The following is a 27470-nucleotide window of genomic DNA, read 5'->3' on the forward strand; positions in this document are numbered from 1 at the left end:
GTGCCAGAAACCCACAGTGAGACTTGGGTGCCTGAAACACAAGGTCCCAGGTGAGACACCGTGAAAAGACTGGGGCTGTTGGCTGCGTCCACATTAGCAAGTCAGTTGGAGCAAGAGGAACATATCTGCACACTGAAGCTCTAGATGTGTTTCAGATGAGCAAATATACAGGGAAAGGGGATCAGAAGGGGTATGAAGGACCAACCATGGATCCCTGGATCCCTTGCGTTCCCATTAGGAGCTGGTGCACACCAGCTGGTGCACAACAGCCTGGCTGTGTTTTCCCCAGGAGGAATCTACTCAGTGTGCACCAAAATCTCTCTGTAAACTGGACCAACATTTGTCAAGCAAAACTACGTCTCCTACTCACCCAGCTCATTCCCTTCCATGAAGAAGATTGCACTGATTTGACATGTCTTCTTGTTGACAAACCTAACATAGCTGCTATTCCCACAAGCGTTTTCCCTGAGCTCCATAGCTTGGGAAAACTTCAAACAGTAGACCTCACAACCATTGTATAGCCTGAAATGGTTTCACACTTGCCTCCCATCCTTCCTGATGGGCCGGCTCCAGCCTCTGGAGGTCTCGGCACTGGGCTGGCAGGGGCCCCTCGCAGCTCGGCTGTGGACAGGAGGTGGTGATGAATGTCTAATGCAGCTCCGTGATTGTGTAATCCAATTGTAACTCAGAAATAGCAGCTGGCGGCTCCCCAAAGAGCCATCTACCACTGGAGCTCACTACGTTTCTCTCCCAGAAGTTTCACTTGAAAGCTCAAGCAAAGAGGAAGGCTGGCTTGGCCCTAAAATAACCCGCCTATTTCCCTCTACTTGACACACTGCAAATCCTTACTGGTGCTGACATCCACGCTCTCCCAAACTCCCACATTTTTTAAGAACAGTTGAACCAACAAGTGCTGGGAGAACACAGAGCCCGTGAAGCCACCTTGGCTGTGTTTTAATGCCTTCTGGAAAGATCCTAATGCAAGACAGACGTTCATGATATATTTGCACTTGTAACTAAGCACTGGCTACACTTGAGCTTGGCTGTAATGAGCTCTCCCCAAAATACCACACATGAAATGCAAGCAAAGAGACAGGGAAAGTGGTTTCAGAATTATGTGTGAAGGCAGACAGCTGTCTGGAAGCAAGAATTAGTGAGTAGATATGAGGATCCCCATATTGCCTCCCAGCTCTGCTAATGACTGTCCACACCTCAAAGCCAGCTAAAAATTGTTTTGATACCCCAGTTGTGAAGTGAGTCCCTCAGACACAACCAGAACATGATTTTCAGGTACACCATGAGGCTAGAGCTGGACTGAGTTCAGTAAAAGCCACAGATGTTCGGATCTACGAAAAAATGCCAAGAGAGTTTGCCCTAAACTTTTGCTTTGTGTGAGGGGACAGGGAGTGACATATTAGAGGACATGCTCTGCTGTAGACTCAAGGCAATGAGTCTAAGGCTTGCTTACTTGACCAGGTAGCAATTTGGATAAGGTGACAGAAAGGAGATCAAAACTAATGTGATAGCAGCTAAAGAAACTGCCATTTGTCCAACAGCCACATGTCAGCTTACATCTGCCGTTTGAAGTCAGTGGTATCATTGCTGGGGAGGTGTAAACTCGTGTCTTAGGTGACTAATTTGAATACTCAAATTTAGTGAAGACTATTGAAAATGCATGCCACATCCTTGTGTATGCCTTTGATTGCTGAAGGAATATTTGCCAGGCATCTCAAAGCTTAGTTATTCAAAGGCCTTTTCAGACAATTAGAATAAAACTGATGCATATGTAACAATAATCAAAAAACAAGAAAATTACAGGGATAATCCAACATAAACACCAGCTGATTCAGCTACTGGGCCGAACCCCAAAGTTCAGGCTCCTCCTTGGGTTTGCAGATAGCCTTTTGCCTCTTTGTTTGGCCAACCCCAAACCCAAGTCTACTCCAGACAGTGGTGAAAGAAGAGCTCACAAAGCAATGTTCCACCTCTACCACTTATCAAAGTAGACCAATACCCTAACTAACAAAGCCACTTTTAACCAAAAAATTCTGAAAGTGGTTTCAGATTTCAAACTCATTTATTACTTTATTTTTGTACGCGTGACTCATAGTTCATGAGGTCTACACAAAACCACATACAAGGGAAGAGGAAAAGGGAGGAATCCTGTAATAAACACTACATTACTTGAAAAGATAGGTAAGTATCTTCTAGTATCAAGTCCCCTTGATGTTAAATCGCAAGAAGGGGTTATATGCGGTTATACCTAAACAGTTCTGAGCTGAGTTTTAAATCTTGGATGCTGACACAGTGGATGCAGATTTGGGTTGCCTGGACTTTAAAAATCTTGGTTAAGAAACAACAAAGTTACAGTAATGGCCGTAACAAAGCACATCTGTAGCAACCAGAGATGGGCACTTCTTAATCTTCATCCTGAGTGTGTGTTATGCATTAAAACACTATAGGCATTACAGCACACAAATAATTCACACACAGCATCTGTGAGGCTTGCAGAAGTTCAGAGGAAGAGGACACAGCTCCGCTCAGCTCTGACAAATTACAATCAATTCATGGTTACAGATTTTTCATGTCTTCAAGGGCAATGTGGTGTTATGGGGCACTCTTGCTCCTTGTAGTCAGCAGAGTCAAAAGCTTCCAGAAGGCTACCTCAAAAATCCTCTCCCTATTTCCATCAGGACCCCAAAAAAACCCGTAGTGGCCGTGAGCAGATGTTATTCCAACCTCCCTTTCAACAGCTGCCAGCCACCTCCGAGCGTGGGGCTGTGCCGGCAGGATCAGCGTGATGCATTCTGTGTCCTCAGCCGGTGGCAGGTCCACGGCGTGCTGCAGACCTCAATCTCCTTCCTGCTCCTCTTTTAAACTTCACGGTGTCAGCTGAGTTGAACCAGTCTTCTGGATGCCTTCCCATTTCCTTAAACACTTCAGCAAACAGCACTAAGACTGCAAAAGGACTCAGTGCACATTTTTTAAAGGCACCCAGGCCTGAGAAGCACTATTTGGCTGTCACTGCTGTGACGGAGATGTATTGGCCCTTGCTTTCCCTCTGTTTTTAAAGCTGCTCTACAGCGTGTTTTATTGCATTTGATGGGGAACTTTAAAAGGTTCCTGTTCTGAAGTGATTTTAGAAGACAGCCTCCATACAGTAATGCTTTTTCAGCTACAGTCGAGCTTGGTGAAATGGTGCTCTGGACAGCTTCTGACCTTGCTTTCAGGGCTGCTTCTTGTTCACCCCTGTGGTTGGGATTTCTTTGCGATTATGACTGTACAAGGTTTCCCATGGCACACAGGGACACAAATCACTAAGGATGGGCCTTGGGGCAAGGACACTGAATTCTCCGTTACATGGCATATAGCCCCCAAACCCAAGTTTTGTGTTAGTCAAACCAGAAAATAACATGCTGAAAACTCAGGTCTGGTATAGGGCAACAAAAATCAGTTCTGTTTAAACCAGGCTAGATCTGACTTCCTGTACAAAACTGTTGCAAGTCATCCCTTGCGCTCACCAAATGACCTCAGCAGGTGCATATCTTATCTAGAAAAAAGATCCAACCCCTTTTTCAGTGATGGGGACCCCTGGCAAACTAAAGATTAATGATCTACTTCAGTTTAAAACCCCACCATATTTAAGTTGGGTTATATGGGCATACATCACTACCAATTTCCAGTTGCAGGTCGAAAAAAAAAAAAAATATTTAAGGCAGAACAGTTCTGGTTTGATTTCCGAGGCAGGAAATCCTGACTGTAATTGCAGTCTCCCAGGTAAGTCACGCTTCCCCCCGCACTCCCACCCACACCACATCCAGGTGTTTAAGGAGGTGCTACTTTCCTCTCCAGAGAAACACACTGGCCTCTAGCAATCGCTAATTAGCACTTTGCTGATCGACGGAGCGCCAAAGAGCGTTTGCTTCTGTATCGCCGCTAACTCCGTAACCGATAATTACATTTTTGTCAGGCTGCCAAGGTCCTCGCACACACCTGCACGCTGCCCACATGGTTGTTACGAAGAGATTTATAATAATTAATTGTAACATTCCTATCACACATCTCCCCACCCGCTTCCAGCAGCAGCACGTAAGTCCAATGATGGGCATGTCTGATTTCCCCTCCTTGTTAACCGGGTTCACAGCATTAGAATAAAGTCAGTTAAGAGTATCTTCTGTTTGCATCCTTTGAGGATTTGATTCATTTTTTTCCTGACATCTTAATTTAATTCTAGGTGAGGAATCATGCTTTCTTTTGTTCTTCTTCTTCTTCTGTTTTCCCCTGGTTATTTGTTCACACCTTCCTGACCAGTCTAGACAGCCCTACCACTTATGATTTTCCTGAGGTGGACGCTTTCCAAACTGCACAGCTCTCCCTCCTACGTGGGCCAAGCTTCACAAAACTAAACCTCTTCCCACGGATCACCATTTTCCCGGCTCACAATTGACTTCCAGAGCTGAAGAGGTGGGAACTGAAGGCCATGCATGATATTCATCACCTCCAGGACTCTTCCCAATTTCCAAAGACATCTACTGTCCATGCAGCATCCCACCAAGCTGCAACCCCCTCCCTACTTCGTGGTCACCCTTGGAGCCTCCCAAGCTGTTAACACTGATGAGCCCTTGCTGTAGTGCTCCTCTTACTGGTCTTCATGCTGCCTTTCCTTGGGAAAGCAAAAAGCCCTGTTGAAATTTTCCTTCTCCTCAATTTGCTTCTAATCTGTTTTGCATTTTATTCTTTTTTTTTTTCCCCCAGCACCATGTTCTGTTTTCACGTCCTTCTCAGTTTTCACTTTCTCTCGCAGGTTGCTGGCTCTGTTGACATCCATCTGCACTTAATCTTTTTGGGGTTAAGTCTTACACACAAATATTTGCTTCCCCTGTTGGCACTTCCAGCAGTCTAGGCAAAACTTTGAATTTTCCCTGTGGCAATAGCAGTGGGAGGTCCCAGACAGTCAGGGAAGGGGATTTACTCTCTCTTTTCTCATGGACTTGCATCACAGAGCATTTGTGGTAGCTGATTCCCATCCAGGATAGGACAGAAACAACCTCCTTTGAGGCTCAGGCATCAAGCGAGGTCTGTAACCTTGAGTCCTAGGCTATGAGAGGATATAGGATAGAGGCCTACACAACCACGAGTGCCAGGGAGGGAGTAAACAGAGACTGACAGCATCTTCCAGCAGAACTGGGGGGTATCAGATGATATAGTAGGAGCCAGGTTCAAGGCAATCAAAAAGTGGTGATTCTCAACAGGAGGCTGGACAGCTTTATGGAAGATAAATCCACTGAAAGTCACTGACTATATAGAAACAACTAAATATACAGAAACAACTAAATATACAGAAATATCACCTCAGTGATTTTTTTTTTGCATGATTACTTTGATTCACTTCATGTCCTCCAGCTCTGGATCCAGCTCTAGGTCAGACACCTGACTCTAAGAAGAAGATCCAGTTGCCCAACTGGAGGTGCCTACCCTCACTTCTGGTGGTATGCATTACAGGTAGTGTGCATTTGCAGGCGTGTTCCTACCCGCCATCTGCCATTGCAGATGGTTGAAAGTCTTCCACAAGTCCTGTGACATATCTGCCAGCTCTGCACATCCAAGGACATTTCAAATGGTGTAAGGATTCTACAGATAGATAACCAAATCCTGCTCTAGGTGTCTACCTTATAGGTATTAATATATGAGCAAGGTTGTGTACGTTGTCTAAGAAATCCTTTATCCAACAAGCCCTGACCCATGCAGCATCCACTGTCCCAGCAAACCAACACTTGAGGACCCTGCAGCTGACAGTCTGAGGATCACTCCAGCTAAGCAAACCCATGCCACATCGATTTTTCTTAATTGCATGTTCTTGAAAAGTTTAAGTTTACTGTATTGCTAGGCCTTCATGTTAAATATGGCATGATTCACTGTTCCCTTCAAGGGGCTGAGCAGGCATTGACACTACTGCAGCTACTAGGCTAATTGATCCTTTAATTTAGAAAGATAATGTTTAAGCTTCTTAGGCCTGGCTGGGTCTTCTACTTCCAACTTCAGCTCTCCCCAGAAATGAGGCCATGTAAGGAACGACAAATTCTAAATAATGGTTTGAGGCAATATAAACTGATACGGTGTTTTAGTTCCTGACAAAAACAAATCTTCCTAGGATCACTGGTATCTTTCAGGCACCATGCTACTGTTCACTTCATCATGGCAAGAGACAACCCTATCTCCTGCCCTTTTCCTTCTCCAGAAATGGAGTTTTCCATAAAACCATGTGTCCGCTGTCTGGCATGGGGCAATCCTGTATTCAAAACTCATGAACAGAAGCAACACTGTGGTTGGCTTGGCTGGTTCTTCTGCACGGTATCTTTAGTTATCAAGCTTCACTTGAATATAATTTGATTTCCATTTCAAAGTTTTAAAATCAGACCAGCACATATCTTGTGCTTATTTTGTAGCCCCAACTTGTATTGTCCCTTTTCCTCAGAAGACACTATTTTGTATCAATTCAGGGCTTCCGATACTAGAGCACCTGTCAAAAAGACTCCTGTGCTGCACTCTGTTGCTGGCTGCAGCACTTCAGAGCCCTATATGGAATGAAATTCAGTCTTTACTCCCATTTTGGGAGCAGTATGGAAAAAATATGTTCAGAGTCCCATCTAGAGTATATACTTGGAGATCAAATAGAAAAAGCCCTAAAATCAATGTTGAAGTGATTCAAAGAGCCCCATGTAAAAAGGTGGTCTCACATGATGGTTCTGACAATGTTGTCTGGATTAGAAAGCTTATTCCGGTTGTTACTGCAGGCTTTGGAGTCTAAGGCTTTCCATGGTCAGAGATATTGTTCCCTTTTGGTAAAGTATTGATAACATGTGTCCTCTTTTTTTTTCTTTTCCTAACACCATTTTGAAAAATGCTTTTAGTTTCATTTACACATTTTGCACCATTTCCTAAATCAGTCTGTAATTGACCACAAGCATTTAAAAAAGGGGGGCCAGGGGTTTTGGAATTTCAAAACACAAGGAATTGCTTTAAAGCAATTTAGAAGATTGGATTTAAATCCACAAATAAAACTCAACATCTTACACGCATTCAGAAAATCTTATCCAAAAGGTTTTATAAGCTAGAAGATAAAGACTCCAAAATGCATCATAAGCTCCAGCCAAATTCAAGCCACCTGCTCCACACAGCGATAGATATGGAAGGAGGATCCCAGGCAGGCTGCGGGGCTTGTTTCAAGCTGTAGACTTTTCCAGAATCCACTGAATCTAAGCCCAGAACTGCTATATCCAGGAAAAGCAGAAAGTGAGACAGAGTCATGGTCATGGTCAAGGTGTTGTAGCATAAATGGTCCAGGACCACGTCAGTCCTTTTAGACACTAATAAGTCCATATGGGGTGAAGGCCAGACCACAATGTGAGCTCAAATGAGCTCTGTTTCTGCAACATTAATATATTGTCTTTATGCAAAAGGCAAGCAGAATCTGCAACCAGTTATTTGCAGGGCTACCCTCACCGCTGGGTGCGACACAGGAGCTCTTTCAACTCACGTATTGTGCTAGGCATGGATTTCCAAATCACTGTGCTGCTCTACAGAAGTCAGGATCACTAAATGCAACTGACACTGCAAGCACAACCTGGGTCACGGAAGAACCAGTCTCAATATTTGGACTGATCCCCCCATCATGTGCCACAAGATGCACATTCATTAACCTGTCACTTCAGTATCAATTTATGCCTGGAGAAAACATCAGTGCTGCCAAGCAGAGGACACCACGCTGGCATCACATAGCTGTCTTCCCAAGCATTTCTGTAAGCAGTAGTTCTGTTGGCAATTCTCATATTTAAAAGGCAGTTCTCATAATTAAATAAAATGAAGTGTGATACAGCTGCCCACCCTGTGACACCTAGTGACACCTGAAATGCCCGTGTGGGCTCCAGCTGCTGTTGGAGAAGGTGATGTTTCAGTGATGAACAGCAGGTTTCCTGCTGTTCCTGCTCTTGTGCCCGATCTCTCTGATCCCTGTGGCATCTCAAGTGGCAACAGGCAGTTGAATTGCTGCCATAAAGGTGGGTATCTCAGTCTGACTGCTGATTCCCACCCAGGGCTGGAACTGCTGGTGACGCCCAGTTGGCCTCATCTCTGAGCATTCTGGGCTTGAGAATGGAAAAAATAATGAACTTTTAATTTTTATTCTTTTAGTGGTTTCCCGTATTAAAAAAGGCATGACACGCTAACTAAAAGCACATTTCTAAGATGCTGAATAGGAGAATACCACATTTGAACATCTGCTCGGTGCTGGTGACCTCCTAGGGTAGGCAGAGATGAACCTCTCCCTGAAAACACAAGACAAGTCTGCAACAACCTCTATTCCACTCCTGGAGTCCCAAATTGCTCTGAATCCTCATTTAGGTAGATTGAGAACCTGCCTCCTCTCCCTCCGTCCATTGTCTGCCTGTACCACTTCCTGCAAGGACTGGTGGTGGAAAGGGGAAGGGGAAGGGGTTAGGGCAAGGGAGAGGGGAAGGGGAAAGGGGAAGGGGGAACAGGAAAGGGGGAGGGGAAGCGAAGGGAAGGGAAGGGAAGGGAAGGGAAAGGGGAAAAGGAAAAGGAAAAGGAAAAGGAAAAGGGAAAGGGAAAGGAAAAGGAAAAGGAAAAGGAAAAGGAAAAGGAAAAGGAAAAGGAAAAGGAAAAGAGAAAGGGAAAGGGGAAAAGGGAAAAAGAAAAAAGGAAAAGGAAAAGAGAAAGGGAAAAGGGAAAAAGGAAAAAGAAAAAAGGAAAAGGAACAGAAATTCCCTAGCATCTGTAAAGGAAGGGACAAGATACTGCCCCTGATCAACAGTGAGAGCAAACGTTAACACTGCAACAGTCACATTCCCAGCTCGGTAGCTGTGGGGTTCAGCCCAACCCTGCACACTGCCAATGTGTATGTTAATGTTTAAAGATACATGTGTGCTTAGGAGCAGGTTAGAGTACACGATTAGCCCTGGGCAAGCCTGAGATCTCTCCATTTCAAAACATAGGAAATGCTGTAAATACCACAGCAAATGCAATTACCAGAGCGTGATAAACACCACTTCGTTAGCAGGGACCACGGGAGGCTTCTCCCATTTCAGACATTTCTGACAATGAGCAGGAACCAGAGGTCAATCTTGAAGTCTGGACACAGAACAGGCATCAGGGATGCCTCCAGTCTGAGATTTTGGTTTTAGCCCTTCTCTGTCCTAACACTGTGATGGAAGGAGTCTGCTCCTTCACATCCTCAACATCTGCAATGTGTTTCTGGAGCAAGGACCGTCCGTAAGGAGAGGGATGCATTCCAGCAGCTCCAGAGTGCCACTGACTTGGAAGCACCAGGACATTTCCCGTCAGTATTTCAGCTGCTTCTAGACATGGGTTAAATATGGGAGAGTTTTGTCACTGAATGTGGTTTTGAGCCATTTTTATTGCAGCGGGAAAGATTTGAGCATAAAATATTATTTCCAGGATACATTTAATCTACAGTTTCACACCTTTGGGAAAAGAACCAAGAATCACATTTGTTCCCCTGCCCTTTGAAATCGAGACTTAAGAAAACACAGGCTCAATTAGGATTTCAAGGGACGGACTGTGAAGTGTTCACTGAACTCAGACAAAACATGCCTGAGCCTAAAACATGTAAAAGGGCAGAAACCAAATCACCAATGGCAGTAACAACCCTTCCCTGGGGTCTTCTTAAAATTGTTTCCAATCCACAGGCTTTTCCCAACATTGCATTCATGTCCAGCACGGCTGTAGCTGTCTGAAGGGCCCAGGGAACTTGTAAGTGATTTTTGGAAAAAAATCAACCCTCCAGGTTGTCTTTTAGAATCCAGCTGATGGAGGTGGGCTTTGGATGCTACCTGGTGCCTCTTGGAGCTGCTCAGTCACAGCGTGGTGGATCTAAACCCTCTGCAGAGGGAGCAAGTCACTACTGTCACCACAGCCATCCAGTTTGAGGAGTAAGAAGTGGACAGAGCGCTCTGAAACCTTATATAGTCACTCCCGGAGCCATGTCATGACCTGTGCAATGGATCTTCCTCTGAAGGCAGGCAGCAAAAGGAGAGTGTCTTCTTCTGACTGAGAGACCCACCGCAATCTCCAGCTTGACTCGAGTCTTGTAAGTGATGGAGATTTCACCACATCAGTTGGTTACATATTTTGGTGGATTATTTCCTCATTTCCTATTTCCATGTTATTTTAATTTTCTCTCATTGACATCTGTTATTTTTTCTTCGCCTCTACTTACAGATATCTCCCCAACAGAGGTACTTACAGAGCAAGAATAAGCTCCCTGTTTCCTTCTCACAGATAAGCCATGTTCACAGAGATTCTCCCTTTAAGATATCTTTTATAGACTATGAATAAACTCTCTCCCACCCATCTGAGACCTCAGAAATCTTTTAAAGCATGGGCTAGCATCTAGCAGAACTCCCTCATGGTCACTGTGGCTAAGCTCCTTCCTCATTATCCCTCCTCTTCCACACCCCAAGATGATGCTTTTAAGGGAGAAAAGAGCTTTCCTGCTCTGCAAAAAAAATTGAGGATTTTGAGTGCATGTGGTTGCTGTGTTCATGCTTCAAAGACTATGAAACAAGATTTCTTTACCATGTAATGGAAATGGGAACTTACAGCATCTGAATTTCTATTCCTATCCTCAGCCAATGTCAGTATAAGCTGTTCCTCCATTTTGACTTTCCTTCCTTTCTCTCCCGACTACCATCCAGTTATGCAACTAACTGAATTTTTTCCACAATGAAAAATATAATCAAAAACATCCAGAAGAACATGATTGTGTTCAGATTCTGTCTAAAGGCTCTGGAAAGACAAAAAGCAAGCCAAACAAATGGAAGTGCTCTGAAACAGGTTTACAGTGAAGACAAATGGAGGTGATAAACTCATGGTGTTTTGAAGCAATGAAGAGGACACATGTCACCATCCACCTGAAGAAGGAAGCCAGGCTCTGTACCACCGACATGCTTTGGTTTGAACAACCAAACCCCCATTGCTCATGTGTCACCCACCTGTCAAAGTACAAGAAAGCTGGGAGACATGGAGGGGGAAGGGGAAGGGCACAGGATTTAGACTAGCAAGTTTATAGACCAAAAAAGTGTTCAGACGGTTGTTTCTAATCCCAGTGGGGATAAATCCTGCATCAAAGAACATTTTCTCCACTGGACTGGGATACAGAGCCTAACATGCCTGCCTTGCTTTTACCATCCGTGCTATCCCTGCATGGTGATGAAGATGAGTTGTTTGAGGATGACAATGTGTAAGTAGTAGCTTGTGTTTTCATCCTACATCTTGTCTCAATACAAAACACTGCATTGACATTCCCCTTTGCAGTAGCTAGTATTTCTACTGGTTCTCCACTGATCTAGGAAATGCAAAAATACTGCAGAACAAGTCCATTAAGTGTTTTCAGATCTCAGGAAATATTTTTTTGCTTTCTTGCTCTTAAGTTTTTTGGGCAGAAATTCAGACCTGGCTTTCTAGCCGTATTATTTCCCCTTCACATTATACAGTGCCATGGAAACTTGCCTCTCCCTCAGTATATTTTTCCCTACCATCATTCATTTTACAGATAACTGGACTAAGAGTTGTAGCAGTATTCTTCCAAAAAAAACCCAAAAACCCCCCGAATTGAGGCAGCAAAAGGAGGTAGTCACTGCATCAGCTGCCAGAGGCACCTGCAATGATTTGAGCAGCAACCAGCTGCAACTGGTCACACTGAAACCGCATACTCCCAGTCCCCCGAAACCTGCCGCTCTGGTTTGTCACTTTGCATTAGCTGCTGCAAGGGGCTGCGTGCTTCCAGGGCCGGCGGCGAAGCCAAGCCTGGCACCGCGTGGCTGCTCCTGGCCGATTGCAACGGGGCAAAGACACTTCTCCAGGGGAATTTGGAAAGGCGCTTGGCTGGTGGAGGCAGGACCGGCTTTAAAAGGCTCCGTCTGCAGCTTCCATTAGGGATTCGAACTACCGCTGCCTCGGAGCCAACTTGGCTTGCCGTTTGCGAAAATAAACGTCAAAATGCATGGGCTGAGAGAAAATATGTCCCAAATTGAAAGATCTCATCTCCCTTCAAGCCGCAATGGCTGATCCGGTTACAGGCAGCATTACAGGTGTCCTGTCTGCCAGCTGCCAGCTGGATTTTGGTGGCTGTTGATTTTAATAAATGTTTTGCTCCATCTTTTCCTGTATCTATCTTACAGGTGGGTCAGGAGAGAAAGAGAAGTGGAAAGAAAAGACTTTTCCTCGGATTCAAGGTCAACTGGGGCCAGCAACTAAACCAAAGACCAGATCTGCCCACAGTGCCTGTGGGACCAGCGCATGCAACAAGGATAGATCCTAGCCCAGAACTGCTGGTCCACATGAATCATCCTTCCCAAGTGCTGACCAACAGAAAGCATGGATTTGCACACACACCTAACACATCTACAGACTCACAGATTTACAGAGGGGCTCCCATAATTGGGCTGAACAATACAGAATTTGGGGACCTCCCCCATTCATTTTGGCTGCTCTTGGCCCAGAAAATTTGCCTGAGACACACTCTGAATATTTTGCCCAAAATAGCTGGCCCAAACCAAGGTTTAGGAGAATCCAAGCAAGTGAAGAGCCAAGTGCACCCAGTTCAGGTGTTTGCTTCTGAACCCAATCAAAAGCACTGAAATAGGCCCAGTGGGTTACTGGGAGACATATCTAAGCATCTTTCAGTAGCTCTCAGGCTAAGTCAATACCTCCACTCTCTAAGGTTGAAAAATCATGGGACAAGTATGAATAATAAGCATGACTGGATCAAAAAACACCCATGATCTGCTCCTTCAGACTGCACATTTTGTTTTGCCTCAGGTCAGGAAGACAATACATCCCCCTTACAAGAACACCAGCTTCAACTCTTCTCCTCGGAGGCCAGGTCCCAGATACCCAGGGGAGCACCTTGAGTACAGGAACCTGTGTCAAGGAAGGTGATTTGGCTGTGGACATGAGTGCTTTCAAGCACGTTGTCCTGAACCACTTCATTTCCCAGCTCCAGTAACCACCCAGGTCCCCATCACCTGTCTCCCCTTGCCAGCCAGTGCTTTCACCCTTCGCAGTCCATGTGCAGCGGAATGTTCTCTCTCACCTTCCCATGCCGTGAACAGGAGGACAGGGCAGAAAAGCAGAGGAATCACCAAATTGCTCACGCACAAGGAAGGAGACAAGGGACCAGTCAGCCTCCTCATGTCTTCTTGCTACTTTTCCCATGACAGTGTCATCTCCACAGGGTATGGACGAGAGGTCCACTTCTCATTACAGTGCTGCAATTCCCAGCCCACCTTCACATGCAGATGCTTATGGGCTTAGCTTCAAATTTTACATTGCAGTCCCCAGAGGGAGATGTCTCCCACCTCAGCCACTTCTGTGCTAACACAGAGGGAATGTGACCGGCTCAGTGAAAGTCCTGTCTCTCCTACCTACCCTGAGACAACAGCAGAAACATCCTACCTGTGCTGTACACTATGGAGTTAGCCCCAGCCAGGTTCCTGCATCTTTCCAACATGACGGGGAAACACATTGCTTCAGCCCTTGGCTAAGAGTCAGCAGTTGAGGGGGCTTGCAGAAACAATCTTTGTCCAGCTAAGCAAGCACTGTGGCAAGATTTGTGCTCAGCAGTACCACCACAGGTCTTTCAACCACCTCCAGGCTGGAAACCCCAAGGGTGCATCACCCCTCCAGGCAGCCTTGGCTCTGCAAAACAGGAGGGACAACAGGGTCCCTTCAGCCCCACTTTTGTGTCTCTCAATGTGCAGACCTCAGCCACCAACCACTTCTGTGGCCACCAGCAGTTTCCCACCCCTGTGGTGGTGAAAGAAGCCAGATGGAGAGCCGAGATGGTGTTCTGGGGCCAGGGTCAGGTGCATTGCTCACCACCAAGTTCACATACAGCAGCAGATAGCCTCATGACACAAAATCCAGAATGATTTAGTGCATTTGGCAGAACTCCTTTAAAGTGTGGCTCTGGATAATTAAAAGCAGCCTGGAGCCATGTGGGTCTTCATTCGCTGCCAATTCCTGGAAGGATTGCTGTTTCGCCCTTTGGAGGAGGCAGCCATGTACATACACACACATACCCATGGCTGTCTAGGCATTTCCTTGCTCGGTGGGCTGGAAACCGGATATTTTTAAGGATATCATGTACTTGGATGTGCCTGAGATGTAGTCAGAGAGAGTTATGCTCTGGAATAATCTGTACTGGTTGATAGGGGGCAAGTTGGTCCAGACTCATCCACCAGGAGCTGGGACCCTGATTTGGGACTCCCCTCACCTTGTCCTGCACTCGTGTTGGTACCAGGAGGGTGATAAGTGGAGGCCTCGCCTCGGCAGCTCCCCACCAGTCATGGTTGTCAGCAAGGAGAAGAGTTCAGATGCGTGGGGAAAAGCTCCTTATTCAACCCCAAATTCAGACTGTTCACAACCAACATCTACTTCAAGGTTCCCATGCTACCTCAGGTCAACCCTCCTGCATTGTATATGGCAGTCAGCCAACCTGCCTTCTGATACAGAAATAAGGTGTCTCTAAGAGACACCCTAAAACCAGAGAAATTTCCCCATTTTCTCCTGGGAAATGCTCAGAACACCTTCTGGGTGCTATAAATATAAGACAGACCATATGCAATGGAAACATCCCATGGATAAGACTATTTTGAACTCCTCCATGATCTTTTATTCTGTATTTTAGCAGCCTGTGTGCATGTGGGAAGACAGAAAACTGATAGGGAGATGCCAGTCAGACCTCTAAGAGTCGCCTACTACAGCCTGGGTGGGAAGATTTGGAAATGAGTCAATGTCATTTCTATGCCAAAAGACTCTTAGGGATGTTACCCAAACGTATCAACTGTCTCGTGGTCTCCTCTCATCCCAGACACTTGTCAGCATTTCATCTAATATTGCTTACATGTATTCAAATTAAACACAGATTGTAGAGAGGGGATACGCTCTGGGTGGGTTTCTGGGAGGAAAACAAAAGCACTGTAAATCACTATTGAAACTGCCCAGAAGCGATGTACACTTTCTATCATGCTATTAAGCTAATGGAGCAACAACTCTTCTAACAAAGGGCAGGGCAAGAAACTGAATGTAAAACAAGATTTTCAAACCTCTAGATATTGGACCTCATTTTCATCTATTTTGAAGACTTTTTGCCCTGCCTTTGCCACGTAGCACTGTTTTGAACTGAGAATATTTTCTATTTCCTTTGTGCCTTAGGACCAGGGAAGGAAGGATTCTTTATGCAGCTTATGCCACAAGCAAACACAAAGGCCAGTAGATGGGAATTAAAGAAAACTATCTTAACTAAGCCAGGCTGCTGCCTGCTCTTTTCCAAACCAGTCCTTCCCTTAAAACTGCTGGCTCTGGACTCCATGACTGGCGTTTTCCAGTCCTGCGCTTTGTCTCCCAGCACTCAGAGCAAAGAGGGAGCTCCTCAAGTGAAAAAGTTCTTAACTTTTAAAAGAGAAAAACCAAAATGCTTTTTCATTTTATCTTGGTGGATATCGTGGATGAAAATTCAGCTGAAATCCATTACAGTTACTAGCTTTTTTTTTTCTAGCAGCCAGGCTTTGTATGATTCACATAGCAGTCACCTACAGCATCACCGACATCCAGCTCAGCCACAGCAGGAAGAGCTCAGGTCCCTGTATCCAAGGCAGCTCAGGTTGTCTCCAGAGATGCCACAGGCATCTCCCTAGCAGGTATCCACTCACACTTTCTAGCCATGATACTATTTAAACACTGTCCAGACTCAAAATCAGGGAGGTCAGAAAAATTATGGGGACTTCCCCAACTTGCCGCCTTCTTTTCTCCTCTCCAGGGACATGTTGCGCTATTTCTCTGTGATCTAAGCCCTCACGGTCCTGTGAAGTGTGGCTGAATGAAAGCCGCTACCATTTGCCCGGTTTGCCAGAGATCATCAGGGAAGAGACAGGCTGGGGCTATTGCTGAGCAGACGTGCTACTGCTCGCAGATGGATTCAGAGAATGATCCGACCCAGTGGCTCCCAGTTCATGCACGCGGCCGCTGCTAAAATACAAACAGCTCTGAAATTATTTCCTCTACTTCCGCAGAGGAAGAATGCCATTTAATTTAATTTTTGCTTTGTATAATAATGGCAAGGCCATTTATGTAATTACATTGCTTTTCTTATCTGGTTCCCTTTTCAGCTGCTCCAAAGCCTTGCAGGTGTCCTAATCAGGTCATCGGGTTGTTACAGCAGCCAAAGTGCCACTGGAGAAGAGGACCCAGGCCCAAAGATGCTAAGATATTTGTAGACAGCCCTGCTAACCCACTAATTACCTTGCTTTTTATTTGGGACACTGACTACTCTCATAAAAGCTTTATTATTACCCAGCTAAATCTCTGCAGGTCTCTCAAAAGGCAAGTCCGTTCATCTAAATCAATTGAAGTAACAGCGTGGTTGTGGTTCTGGTGCTCAAGAGAAGAGGCAATGCAAGGAGAGAGGCTTAATAAAAGATATAATCTACCCCTGCAAACTCACCAGGCTTAACTGAGGTTATTGGACTCCTTAATTTCCGTGGGCTTTATCACAGTGCTAGTGCTCTCACAGTTGCTCACGATCGGTTTGACACGTTGCTGTTATTCCCTTGTTATGATGCTCTTCCACGTGAATAAAAGGAGAGGCCCAAAGACTGCGTTTCCCCATCAAGCTATTGACAAAGCCAGGAGTTAAAACCCCTCTGAATAAAAAATAACAAGTGCTGTTTGACACTTCTATAGACCTTATTATCACCAGACCTCATGTCACTTTGGTCTAATCCCACATGGGCACACAAGGCAACAGGTCTTATTTACAAGATTGCACCACCCTGCAGAAGGCCAAATCAGGAGAAGAAATTACAGCCTCTAGATTTGCACTAAAATGGTAAAACTTTTCAGGAGGACAAGAATTTAATCACCCCCAGACTTAGCAGGAGGTACTGTGAGAGGGGGGAAACCACAGGGATGATTCCCACCTCCCAGCTTGAGCAAGCAGAAATCAATTCCCCGAATGTAGAAAAGTGTCATTTAGCACTTAGCCATAAAAAAAATTTGTCATGAGAAAGAGGCAGTGGCACATACAGATGCTCTCTGGGCCTTCAGGATTTTCCTGTTCCCCTTCCCCATCCCTGCAGGAGGATGCTGGCTGCACTGCTGAATGCTCATCCCCATCTCCAAAAAATAACTCTGACCCCTCGGATTCCTTTTGAGCAAGAAAAGATCGCAAGGCTGCTCCTTAAAAGCGTCAGTAATGAAACACCAGTGCCACCAGCTGCACCGGAGAATAACTGGGTGGCACACAGGGGTTCGTGAGCAAATTTAGGGACACTGGGGGAAGCAGGGAGTAAAGGAAAAGAGGTGTCTGGGGTTGTTTCCCAAGGCAGGGGTGACCCGGAGGCTGCACACCAGCCGGCACAGGACAGCCTGGCATGTCCGTGTAGGAGGCTGTCAGACTTTGCAAACTCTTTGATATGTCTGAGGGTCTTCGCTCAGGGGGTTGACATGAGACTTGGGTAAAAACACAGAGCTTTTAAGAATTTTAATTAGGTTTTTATTACTTCTTAGTTGTTCCTTTCTTTAATAAAAGCACCTTATTAAAAGAAACTGCTGTGACTGCAAGATTCCTTGGATGGGTGAATACGGCATGCCTCCCAGGGGTGGAGAGTGGGAAGAATTGACTAAAACTGTAACTCTGAAGGGGAAAAAGAAGCATTTCTGTGTTATTATCTCCACCAACATCAGCTCTGGGACTGGGCCAAGCCTGGGACCCAGGTACCTGCAACGTGCTGCAAGAAGGGGCCCCTCGCTCAGCAAGAAGTTGCAACCACTTGATACAAACCCAGCCCCAACCCCAAGCCTGGTGGGAACTCACGGCTTTAGCAACAACCTTGCAGAAACCGCTGTGGTGGAGAGTTGGAGTAAAGCAGGGCGTCTGCAGACATCAGTAAGGGGCAGTGAGAAAAGTCAGGATGGAGCCCAATTAACTACTGCCTCTGCAAACCTGGAAGCAAAATGCAAGTGCCTAAAGAAATGCCAGCCAGAGCTACTGATGCTCTCCAGAGTGGCCAGAACAAGCACCTGAGTGAATTTATGAGACTATGGGGTTATTGGCAAACTATGGAAAGCAGCACCTGGCCCTCAGCCCAGACTGCAAGGGGCTTAAAAACGCAGCTGGAATTAGCTGCCAACAACAGCAGCATGCCCAGGATGAGGAATGTATTATCCCCAACAAGATGTGCCTTAGGTCTGGCCTCCTTTCACCATGCACCATGGGGGTTTCCGAAAATTAAAAGGGCTTTACTGCAATGGAAAAGGCAGGTTGCGCATTCCGGTGCATTGAGAAGTTCCTGCACATCTCTTTGCTCTCTTTTGCATCATCAGACACGTTTGCTGGGTGGAAGAGAAGAACCTGTCAGGGTTTTCCTCGTTTCACCCCATGGGACAGCATGGCAGAGAGAAGAGGGTGAGCAGAACAGCACATCAGAGGTCACCTTTGGGTGACCGCTCCACGGCCATCTCAAGCACACCTCGCAGAAGGAACCTCTCACTGGAAGCAGCATTACGTGAGGCTAAAGACATTCACCCATCACCCATCAGAGGGTTCTCTCACCTCAGAGCTACAAACACGAATTATTCATTGCAACTGCACATGCTGAATTCTCCCTTAAAATATCCACTCCAGAAATATATCAAGAGTAGGGCACAGGGCCGTAAGCAAATACAGGGATTCAAAAAGTCTTTCGGAGTATGGGATCCAGCTGTAAACAGGAGATTTCATCACGCCTTTACTCCAAACCTACTTGGGCATGCTGCTTTTTGACAGAGCTGCTTTTTAAAATGTCCCTGCACACAGCTGTCCCAAGACCTGGAGGCAGGACCTTATATACTAACTCCTGGAACCAGACCTCCACCCCAGCTGTCTTCTGCTCTGAGGATCTCAGCATCTCCATCTCTTCCCTCTGACTGCACAAAACATCCATGACGGATTTTAACTAGCAATTTATGTCAGTAAGTGGCAGCTAGTGAGACCCCTGACTCCTCACCGCAGTGTGAGTCTCATCAGAAGACCCTTTTCTCTCTGTCTAGGTTCTTCACAACTTGACACCATTGTGGATGTCCCCAGGCTCCCTAAGACCTTCTTTTCCAAAAAGCTTCAAGAACAATGCTCCGAGTAATGCTCACTTTCTGTGCCACAAAGTCAGCACACACCACAGGTTTCATCTCAGGAGCCAGCATGGGACAGCTCGGCTGAGCACATTGGGAAATGGAAATTGTTCACAGTGTGATGGGATGTAAGCAGACGCGGTGGCAATTGGGAAAATTACCATCAGATGCGACAAGGCAAAGAGAGGAGGAAAATGCTAAAGAGAGCTGCATCCTGGACATGGGCACCTGCATTGGGAATCCAACCAAACTAAGACTCCTACTCTTGAACGAGTCAACGTAAGATCTCCTTGGAGTCAATAAAGAGTAACTTCTAGGTAATAATTTATCTGTGTCTGTAATAGATGTATAAAATATTCCAATACCGTGGCAGCCAGAAACGCCATCCCCTTCCCAGGCTGGGGCACGCACGCACCAGGAGCTGGCGCTGGGACTGGGCAAACACAGATGCAGGAACTGAATGGGAGCACAGTCAGCCTGAACTATTTTTAACTGGTGCACAGGAAGCTTTTACTTTTCATTACGAAGGGGAGACAAAGTGTCCGTCAGTTGCGCTGAATTTATTCACTCAATGGGTGGGTGTTGACGTATGTAAAGCCCCCAGCCCTGGTCTGTGTGACCAGCAGCTCTAATCCCCCCCTAATCTGCTCACAGCTGCGTGGGGCCAAAGAGTGCAACAGCTGAAATGCATTTTTGATACATATGCTTTTGGTTGCCCCAACTTACCCTGGGGGTTTCTGCCTTGTGATTTCCATTAAAGCCAACCGGTGAGATTCACTCCTGGCATAAACGAGCACCAGCCCATCAAGATGCCCTGTGTTTAGCTCAGCGCGGCTAAATAAACAATGCAGATGCATCGCAAGCAGATGCTGGGAGTTGGCTCTGGTGGTCCCCCAACACCACTTTGCTCCCCTGGAGTAAAATCTGCGGATTTGGCAGCAGCAGAGCCTTTACTTGCCAAATACGTTGCTTGGGGCGCTGGGGAGCCTGCGGGCTGGCAGGGAGGAGGCAGGGCTAGGACCAGAGCTCTCCACCTCCCCCTTCTCGGCCAGCCAGGGTTACAGCTCTGCAATCTAATTGTAGGATAATTAATTTTTTCTAAGACATCGATTCATGCTGCTGTGCCCAAATATATATTTGAATATCACCGTTCCTCTTTTCCTCCCCAAAATATCAGCAGTGAGAAAATGCTCGCTCATGGGGCATCCCAAGGATGTGTCACTGTCCAGATGGCCATGCAACAACTCAAACTTTGTACACTGGTGGTCGGCCAACTGGTGAAAGGAAAGGGCTCAGCCAGCTACCAAGTTCCCTCCGTCCTTCTCCCAAACAGGCCACTAGTGCATCTGCTGCTGTACGCAAATATTGTGCCTTGGATGAATCCACAGAAGATGCAAGCCATGACACATGTCCTGTCCATCCTGACCTAAAGAGACACTTTAAATGTACAGGTGGAAACCACCAGCCTCATAAAACAAGGTTTGATACTAAAACAGCTCTCCAAGTTCCACTTTTGCAAATGTATGTGCACATCCAGAACATGCACACACATAACTACAGGTTATGTGTTACTCCTCTCTGCCAAGAAAGTATTTATTAAAATCCTGCATTTATTACCCACACTACAGCCTCATAAATGGGCTAAGAAGCCACTAACAATGGGTATGGTTGGACTTTCCATACTAAAAATGTACTTTCTTAAGGGAGGATCGCCTAGAGGGTGAACTACTAGCTGTGGCCTCCCTTGAGCGAAGAAAGAGGCATTTCACTCAGCTTGTTCAGAAGTAAGTGCCGACATCGCTCAGATGAACCATACCCTCATCACTCAGACAAAACATGCCCTCCAGAGTCTATTTTTCCCCAGCTGCTACAAAGACAGCTTAGGGCGACTAGTTCAGTAGATGTTTATGCTGTTATGTGGAGTTAGGCAAGAATAATCCCTTACAGTCTGTCATGGTCCAGGCACTGCTCTCGCTACATGACACGAACACAGAAGTACAAAAGCAAAGCTCTGCTCCTCAACATTTCAGCTGAAGTTAAAGTATGGGGTCTAGAGATAGCAAACCCAGGAACAACCTGGGAGGAGTAGGACAGGATCACAAGCAATACTGGTTTACAATCTATTGAACATGAACAGGTTGATATCAAGCTTTGCTCAGGTCCATGGGAAGCTAAAGAGCTAACACAGAGGTCAGCTTTGAAAACAGAGTTTAACATCTCCCCACCAGTGTGTTACTTTGCCGGTGATACCACCAAAGGACCAGAAAAATCAGGGATCTGCTGCTCTGCATTCATATATACACATTTGCAAATGACATGGGAATGCCAGTGCCCACTTTGAAAACAAGCACTGGAAAGCAAATAAATCCCTTACCCGGTTGTCCTCTTGAATCTCCCAGTCACTGGAGAAACTCAAGACATGCTGCGCCTGCGAGCAGTTAGAAAACTGGAAAAGGCTGGCAAACATCCTTCTGTTCTCCTGGGTGTCCGGGAAGATCGCCTCCTGGAAGTTGACTCCATGCGGCAGGAGGATGTAGTTCTCATCCATTCTGAAACACAAAGTGCACAGGCAGCTCACTGTGAGCCTGAACGGTGCTTTCTCTCCTGCAGAAGTCACCCACTGTACTTCAGCCTGGCTCAACAAGTGCCACCAAAGTCGCACACGCAGACTTTTAGCTGTCATGTGGCTCTCAGCTCTCCTGACACTTAGTTGCCAAGATGGCAATTTCCACCACAGAGGACGGGACCTGGCAGCAGCAGTAAGGTCCTAACAGGCTCCTGCTGCCCTCCGGACATCAATGAACCCCCGTGAATCAGGCAAATCTATATTTTGGCCCTTGGTTCCTACTGAATTTTCATCGCTTTGCCCTTGATTTAAGTACTCCTTCAAACAGTCAACAAATAACTTGTGTAAAATGTGTTTAAAGATATAGCTACAGACAGCATCAAACCGTGTTTCCTTATGCACCCAGTGTAAGAACATACCGAGTATTTCGAAACAAGCCACTGAGTAGTATTTCGCAAACGCTCTTGGATTGAAAGGTCACAGCAATGGCTCTGTTCCTACATTGTGGTTTATTTTCTTTTTTTTCTTTTTTTTTTTTCGATGAGCCCAAAGTCAGGATTTTGGCTGGGACTCGACAGAGCCGAGAGAAAGCTATCGGGTGAGTATTTGGGGATGCGTTTTAAGCTCCCATGCCAAACTTCGGCGAACAGGCGCTGGCCCCTCTCCAGCGCCGTGACCGTCCCGCCGCAAAAACAAAAGCAGCGGCACCCAGGAGCTACTCGACAGCAGTTCCTCGTACATCTGCTGCCCGTCAGTGCTGGGATATTATGGGTTTGAGGTTGTTTTTTTCCCCGATGAAACTGTGGGTGGATGCGCACAGGAGAAGGCGCAGCGGGACGGAGCGAACCCTCCCGGGCAGGAGCGGGCGCGCATCCCCCCGGCCGCGGAGATGCGCCGGAGCCGGGGTGCCGAACCCCACCCCGAACCCCCCTAACCCCATCCCGGGACTCACCGGAGGAAGAAGAAATAAGAGTAGCCCTGCATGACGGTATGCGAGTGGCAGGAGAAGTAGCCGAGGCCGGTGAGGTTGAGGCGGGACCCGGCGGGCACCTCCAACATGCTGCCCCACGCCTGGTCGCACAGCAGCTCGATCTCGGCCGAATAAAAGAGCCCCCCCGCTTCTTGCTGGGGGCCGGCGGGGGGCCCCCTCTGCCAGGGCAGGTAGTTGTAGGCGCCGTAGGGGTCGGGGTGCAGCGCCAGCACCCGCGCGTAGACGATGATCGCCGCCAGCTCGGCTCGGCAGCCCTCGCTGAGCGGCCGCCACTCGGCCGGCAGCTGGCAGCCCCCCCCGCCGCCCGCCCGCCCCCCCAGCCCCAACCCCAGCACCAGCAGCGGCAGCAGCCGCGGCGGAGGCGGCATCGCGGGCGGCTCCGCGGCCGGGCCGGGTGCGCGCCGCGGCGGGCGGGCGGGCAAGGGAGGGGGGTTTAGGGGGGTTGGAGACGGGGAGGGGGGGCGGGGGGAGGGAGAACGGCCTGGAGCCGCTGCGGGCTGACCCGGAGGCTGCGGGGGGGACGGGGGCGCTGGAGAAGAGGTGCAAAAGGGCCCGGGTGGAGAAGGCAGGGAGGAGGCGAGGCGGAGATGCGAAGGGGCAGGGAAGCGAAAGGGCGGGGATGCAAAGGCACAGTGGGGGGAAGTGGAGGGTGCCAGGAGGCAGATACCCAAAGGGCTGAGGTCCAAGTAGGCAGCGGTGCAAAGGGGCAAAGATGTAAAGGGTCGAGGGGCAGGGGGTGTACGGGGGCAGAGATGCGAGGAGCAGAGATGCAAAGGGGAGGGATGGGAAAAGGCAGAGATGCGAAGGGGGCAGAGAGGCAAAGGGGAGGGATGTAAATGAGAGAGGTGCAAAGGGGGAGGTGAAAAGGGAGGGATACAAAGGGGAGGGATGCAAAGGCAGCGTTGCAAAGAGAAGGAATGCAAAGGGAAGAGGTGGACAGGACAGACACTGCAAAAGAAGCAACGTGTAAAAGTGCAGAGATGCGAAGGGCAAGCACAGCCCGGGGTGGGAGCAGCTGCCGCCAGGCATCTCCGGGCACCGGGGTGGGCACTGGTGGCACCCAGGGCTTTGGGAGGCAAAGGGGTGGCTCGTAGGGTGCTGGAAATGCAAGTGTCCCAGTGGAGCAGGGGGCTGTATAGCTCCTGCTGGGAAAGAAGAGCCTGGGAAACTGAAGATGTGTGGGGTGGGAAGCTTGTCTCCCCGGTCACTCACTTCTCCCACTTCAAATGAGAATGGAGAAAAACTTGCAAGTGGAGGAGAGCAGCTCTTCTTAGCAGTCTGCAACCGTTTTTCAAAATACATCTGGTGAACAAGGTAAAAATAAAAAGCCAGGTCTCGATATATTTTTGCTTCCCACTGTTTCCTCCTAGAACTGGCTGAGGCAGCTTCGGGCTTCTCCAGCTTTTTGGCAGATGGCTCAGAGGCTGACCCTCTCCCCGCATATGAACTGCTGTGGAGCTTCTCCCGAGGATCCCCGGGGGCCTCGCACCACTCGCAGCCCAAAATAGCCTCTTTCTATTTCAGTGTTCTCCTTTTCCCACATCTGATCTCACTGGGGATAATAGAGTCAGGAATGGGCATGGGACACTTTTGTTAGAATACAAATATCATGGATACATGGTCCCAGTTAAATCTCTCCCTAGCTGTGATGGTTACTAAAAGTTTGACAGCACGTCCTGGCTGGTTCCTTCAATGTCATCCTCTGTCTGTCTGTCTGTCTCCATCTGCCTCACCAGTACTCTACAAGGACTAGGAGCTCTTGGGAGCAGAAGGTGCCTTTTTTGTTCCATGTTCATGCTGTGCCCAGTATAGGGGGGTCCTCGTGCATGACTGGCGTTCGAAATAGTGTGCAAAATAATGAATCATCAGTTGAATAATGCTGAGCCAAGTTCATGACAGTGAGACAAGACTTCTTCTGTGACAAGTGTCTCCCTCTGGAATAGCTCCATCAGACTCAGCTGTGTGCAGAAAATGGGCTGAAGACTTTAACAAAGGTAATATTGATATTTCGTGATGGCACAGTCCTACAATGTATTTCATCATAGCTTTATGCAAGAACAGCAAAGTTGGTTCTTGCTAAAACAGAAACAGATTTTGATTTTTTTTTTCCTAACAAAAACTCCATAATCACAGAGCTTTTCTAACTTTTTTTTTTTTATAGTCTATTTCCTGAAGATCAACAAACTGCTTCGCAACTTTCAGGAAAAAAGGTTTAAAGGCAATCTGAAAAGAATTTTTTGAAGAAAACATCCTCAGGAAATCCCAACAGACCAACAAGCTCAGTATTTTTTAATGTTAGCCATCAGGAAAAATTGCTTTTGCTTTGGAAACTGAAGAGACTAAACTGGTAAAGAACGTTTCACAGCTTCATGCAGTAGTTTTCAGGTACATAAATAAGAACTAAGGAGAAAAATAAAGAATTGAGGCTGTTGTTGACTTCAGACAAAGCAGGGGCAACCCTGGAGGCATTTTGTGCAATCTAGTGTACATGGAAGCCTCAGGTTTCTGTTGAGAAATGGTGCTTTGAGACGTTGGCAAAGACAAGGGGGTCATGTGAAGAAAGAGAGAAGTGCTGCAAGTGATGGAAGAGATGTTCAGCCCATGCAAGGTGGTCTCTCCATGTCTCTCCACGTCTCTCCAAGGTCTCTCCAGGTGGTATGGCTGGTGTCAGAGCCTGGCAGCTTCAGGAACATGAATCTTGTGTTGCATGTGGGCAGCAACATACAAGTACGTTATTACTCCAGCACTGCTGCTGAGGAGGTAGAGCCCCAAGAAGTTGATGAGACATTTGTAACCATAGGTTGGTCGCTTTTGTCCTGGGAACCAAATTCTTAGCTTGTGTGAAATGCAATTGCTATTTCTGCTGTGTATACATATGAGATTGATATCTTCTGGGTAGAAGAGCCTCATATTTAAGCTTCATCTCTGTTTACTGTGTGTTGCAAGTGAGTAATGGTCAACTGCCCTCAAACCGCTTTGGAAATATCTAATCTAAGCTGTGATCTGTTCTGCTATTCCTCACATTTCAGTTAGCCATCACATAGCAGCTGGGAAGGAGGACAGGATGAGAAAGGGAGCGACACAGGCAGCTCACACCCAAAATATGGATGTGTCTTTCCTTAATGCTACTGTTAATAGTCTAAATTAAACTGCTTGTATTTGGCGAGAGTGTTTGAATCAGTGAGCCATCTGAGAAAACACAACAGCATTTGCTGGCATACACTGGCTCTGAGCGATGCTCTCCAACTGTCTTTTTGATTACCAGAGTGTGGAAGCAAGCAATTAACATTCTTTGGAATTTCTCTATCATCCTGCAGAGTGGTTGTGTCGGTGTTTTGAGGATACAGTGGGAGTCCATGGGAGCTGACTTCAGAGCTGAATGAGCTTAAAGGAGGTCTTGGCCATAACTCTGGAGCAGATGCAGTAGGTATGCAAGTTTTCATATAAAAATAAAAATACCTCTCACTTGAAAGTGCCCGATTTCCTTGTTCTCTTCCATTTATGTTTGCTGGTGCTGTGCCCAGTGCCGTTGTAAGGGCTCGGAGTGGCTCATCTTCTCTCATGGCCTCTGCAAGATGTCTCCAGCTGAGACCTCTCCCTGTTGGGAGGCTCTCTGGAGATTCATCAGTGTGTAACCTTTCCTTCCCATCCTGACAAGCTGGTCCCTTGGGCTATTTGCTGTTTGAGTTCATTAGCAACTTTCAGATCAGTATTTTAGTAAGGAATTAAAACTATCTACGTTCAGATCACAGTGATTAATGTGATTTTGCTCTTAAATTTCTCTCCACAGAAGCGCCATCAATTTTCTTCTCTCTTCCTTAATTTCTGAGGTAGTAAAATGTAGCAGGAGCATCTGAATCAGTTCCAGGAGTCCTTTCTCTTCCAGCTCTGCTTAAGAAGGAATTAGTGACATGAAGTAAGGATTTAGAAGCCCTCCCTGGAGACTGCATCCTTCAGATCTGTGTTTGCTGTTTCTCTGCAGGGACCCACTGGCTGATCCGAGACGTTCTTCAGTGCAGCGTGAATACTTTTGTGCTGTGAACTCAGCATGGGTCTGATGAGTGCTGTAGCCAAAACCAGCTAATCAGAGGAGCACCAATAGAGCCAATTACCACTCAGGCTGCGCTTTCAGCCACTCATGCATGTGCCACAGTTATTCATTCACTTCCTCCGCTTAGATAGTCTTGTAGACTTTGAGACAGGCTTGTGGTTTTCCCAGGCAGGAGCTCTTCCTTTTCTTCCACACATCTTTACAGATATTTAAACCAAAGTTTTCTCCCTCCGGGCTGTGTCATTTTCTTTGCTGTTTCTGTGGCGATGCGGGTGATTTAAGCCTTTTAATAAAACATAGCTCTGCTCTGTCTCGTTCTTTGCCTTTAAAGTATTGACAGAGTTGAGCATTAGTCCAGGTATCAAACAAGAGAGCACGGTGCTCAGAGTCTGGCTGCCTTTCTGATGGGTGTAGGTGATCTGAAACCTCAACCCAGCTGTACTTTATTTATATATCCACAGTGATTCCTTTGTAGTCCAGGGTACAAAATATCAAACCCAGATTTCTTTTCCCCTGCCCACCCCTCTTTAAATTGGGAGACCTACAAAGATGAATATTTGGCTGTGTTAGTGTCCCCACAGGAAGAGATGTTTTTGTTACCTTCTTCTCTCTATGCTTCTCTAATCTGAGTCATTCTTCTCATAGTTTGACATTTG

At 46.9% G+C, this 27470-nt stretch overlaps 1 protein-coding gene and 1 long non-coding RNA gene across 6 annotated transcripts in view; one reads left to right on the forward strand and one right to left on the reverse strand.

Moving 5' to 3' along the window:
- The window catches only part of CCDC3 (coiled-coil domain containing 3), a 41499-nt gene extending 17945 nt beyond the window's left edge, over window positions 1-23554 (reverse strand). Inside the window, exons 1-2 of the mRNA XM_054811877.1 lie at window positions 22725-23554; window positions 21581-21755 (exon numbers count right to left, since the gene is read on the reverse strand). Of these exons, the coding sequence (XP_054667852.1) occupies window positions 21581-21755; window positions 22725-23131 (582 nt within the window). The 5' untranslated portion in view covers window positions 23132-23554. The remainder of the gene's footprint in view (window positions 1-21580; window positions 21756-22724) is intronic.
- A 115-nt stretch (window positions 23555-23669) lies between these two features.
- On the forward strand, window positions 23670-27117 carry LOC129200569 (uncharacterized). 5 transcript variants are annotated; one of them, XR_008574989.1, is made up of 4 exons: window positions 23670-24757; window positions 24925-25563; window positions 26081-26190; window positions 26746-27117. It is a non-coding gene; the product is annotated as an uncharacterized LOC129200569 (long non-coding RNA). The 5 variants fall into 5 exon arrangements; XR_008574992.1 differs by having other exon boundaries at window positions 24925-25148; window positions 25406-26190; XR_008574995.1 differs by having other exon boundaries at window positions 24925-25110; window positions 25406-26190.
- Window positions 27118-27470: the final 353 nt, after the last annotated feature.

Source organism: Grus americana, chromosome 1, assembly GCF_028858705.1.
Source record: "Grus americana isolate bGruAme1 chromosome 1, bGruAme1.mat, whole genome shotgun sequence".
NCBI classification, from domain to species: Eukaryota; Metazoa; Chordata; class Aves; order Gruiformes; family Gruidae; genus Grus; species Grus americana.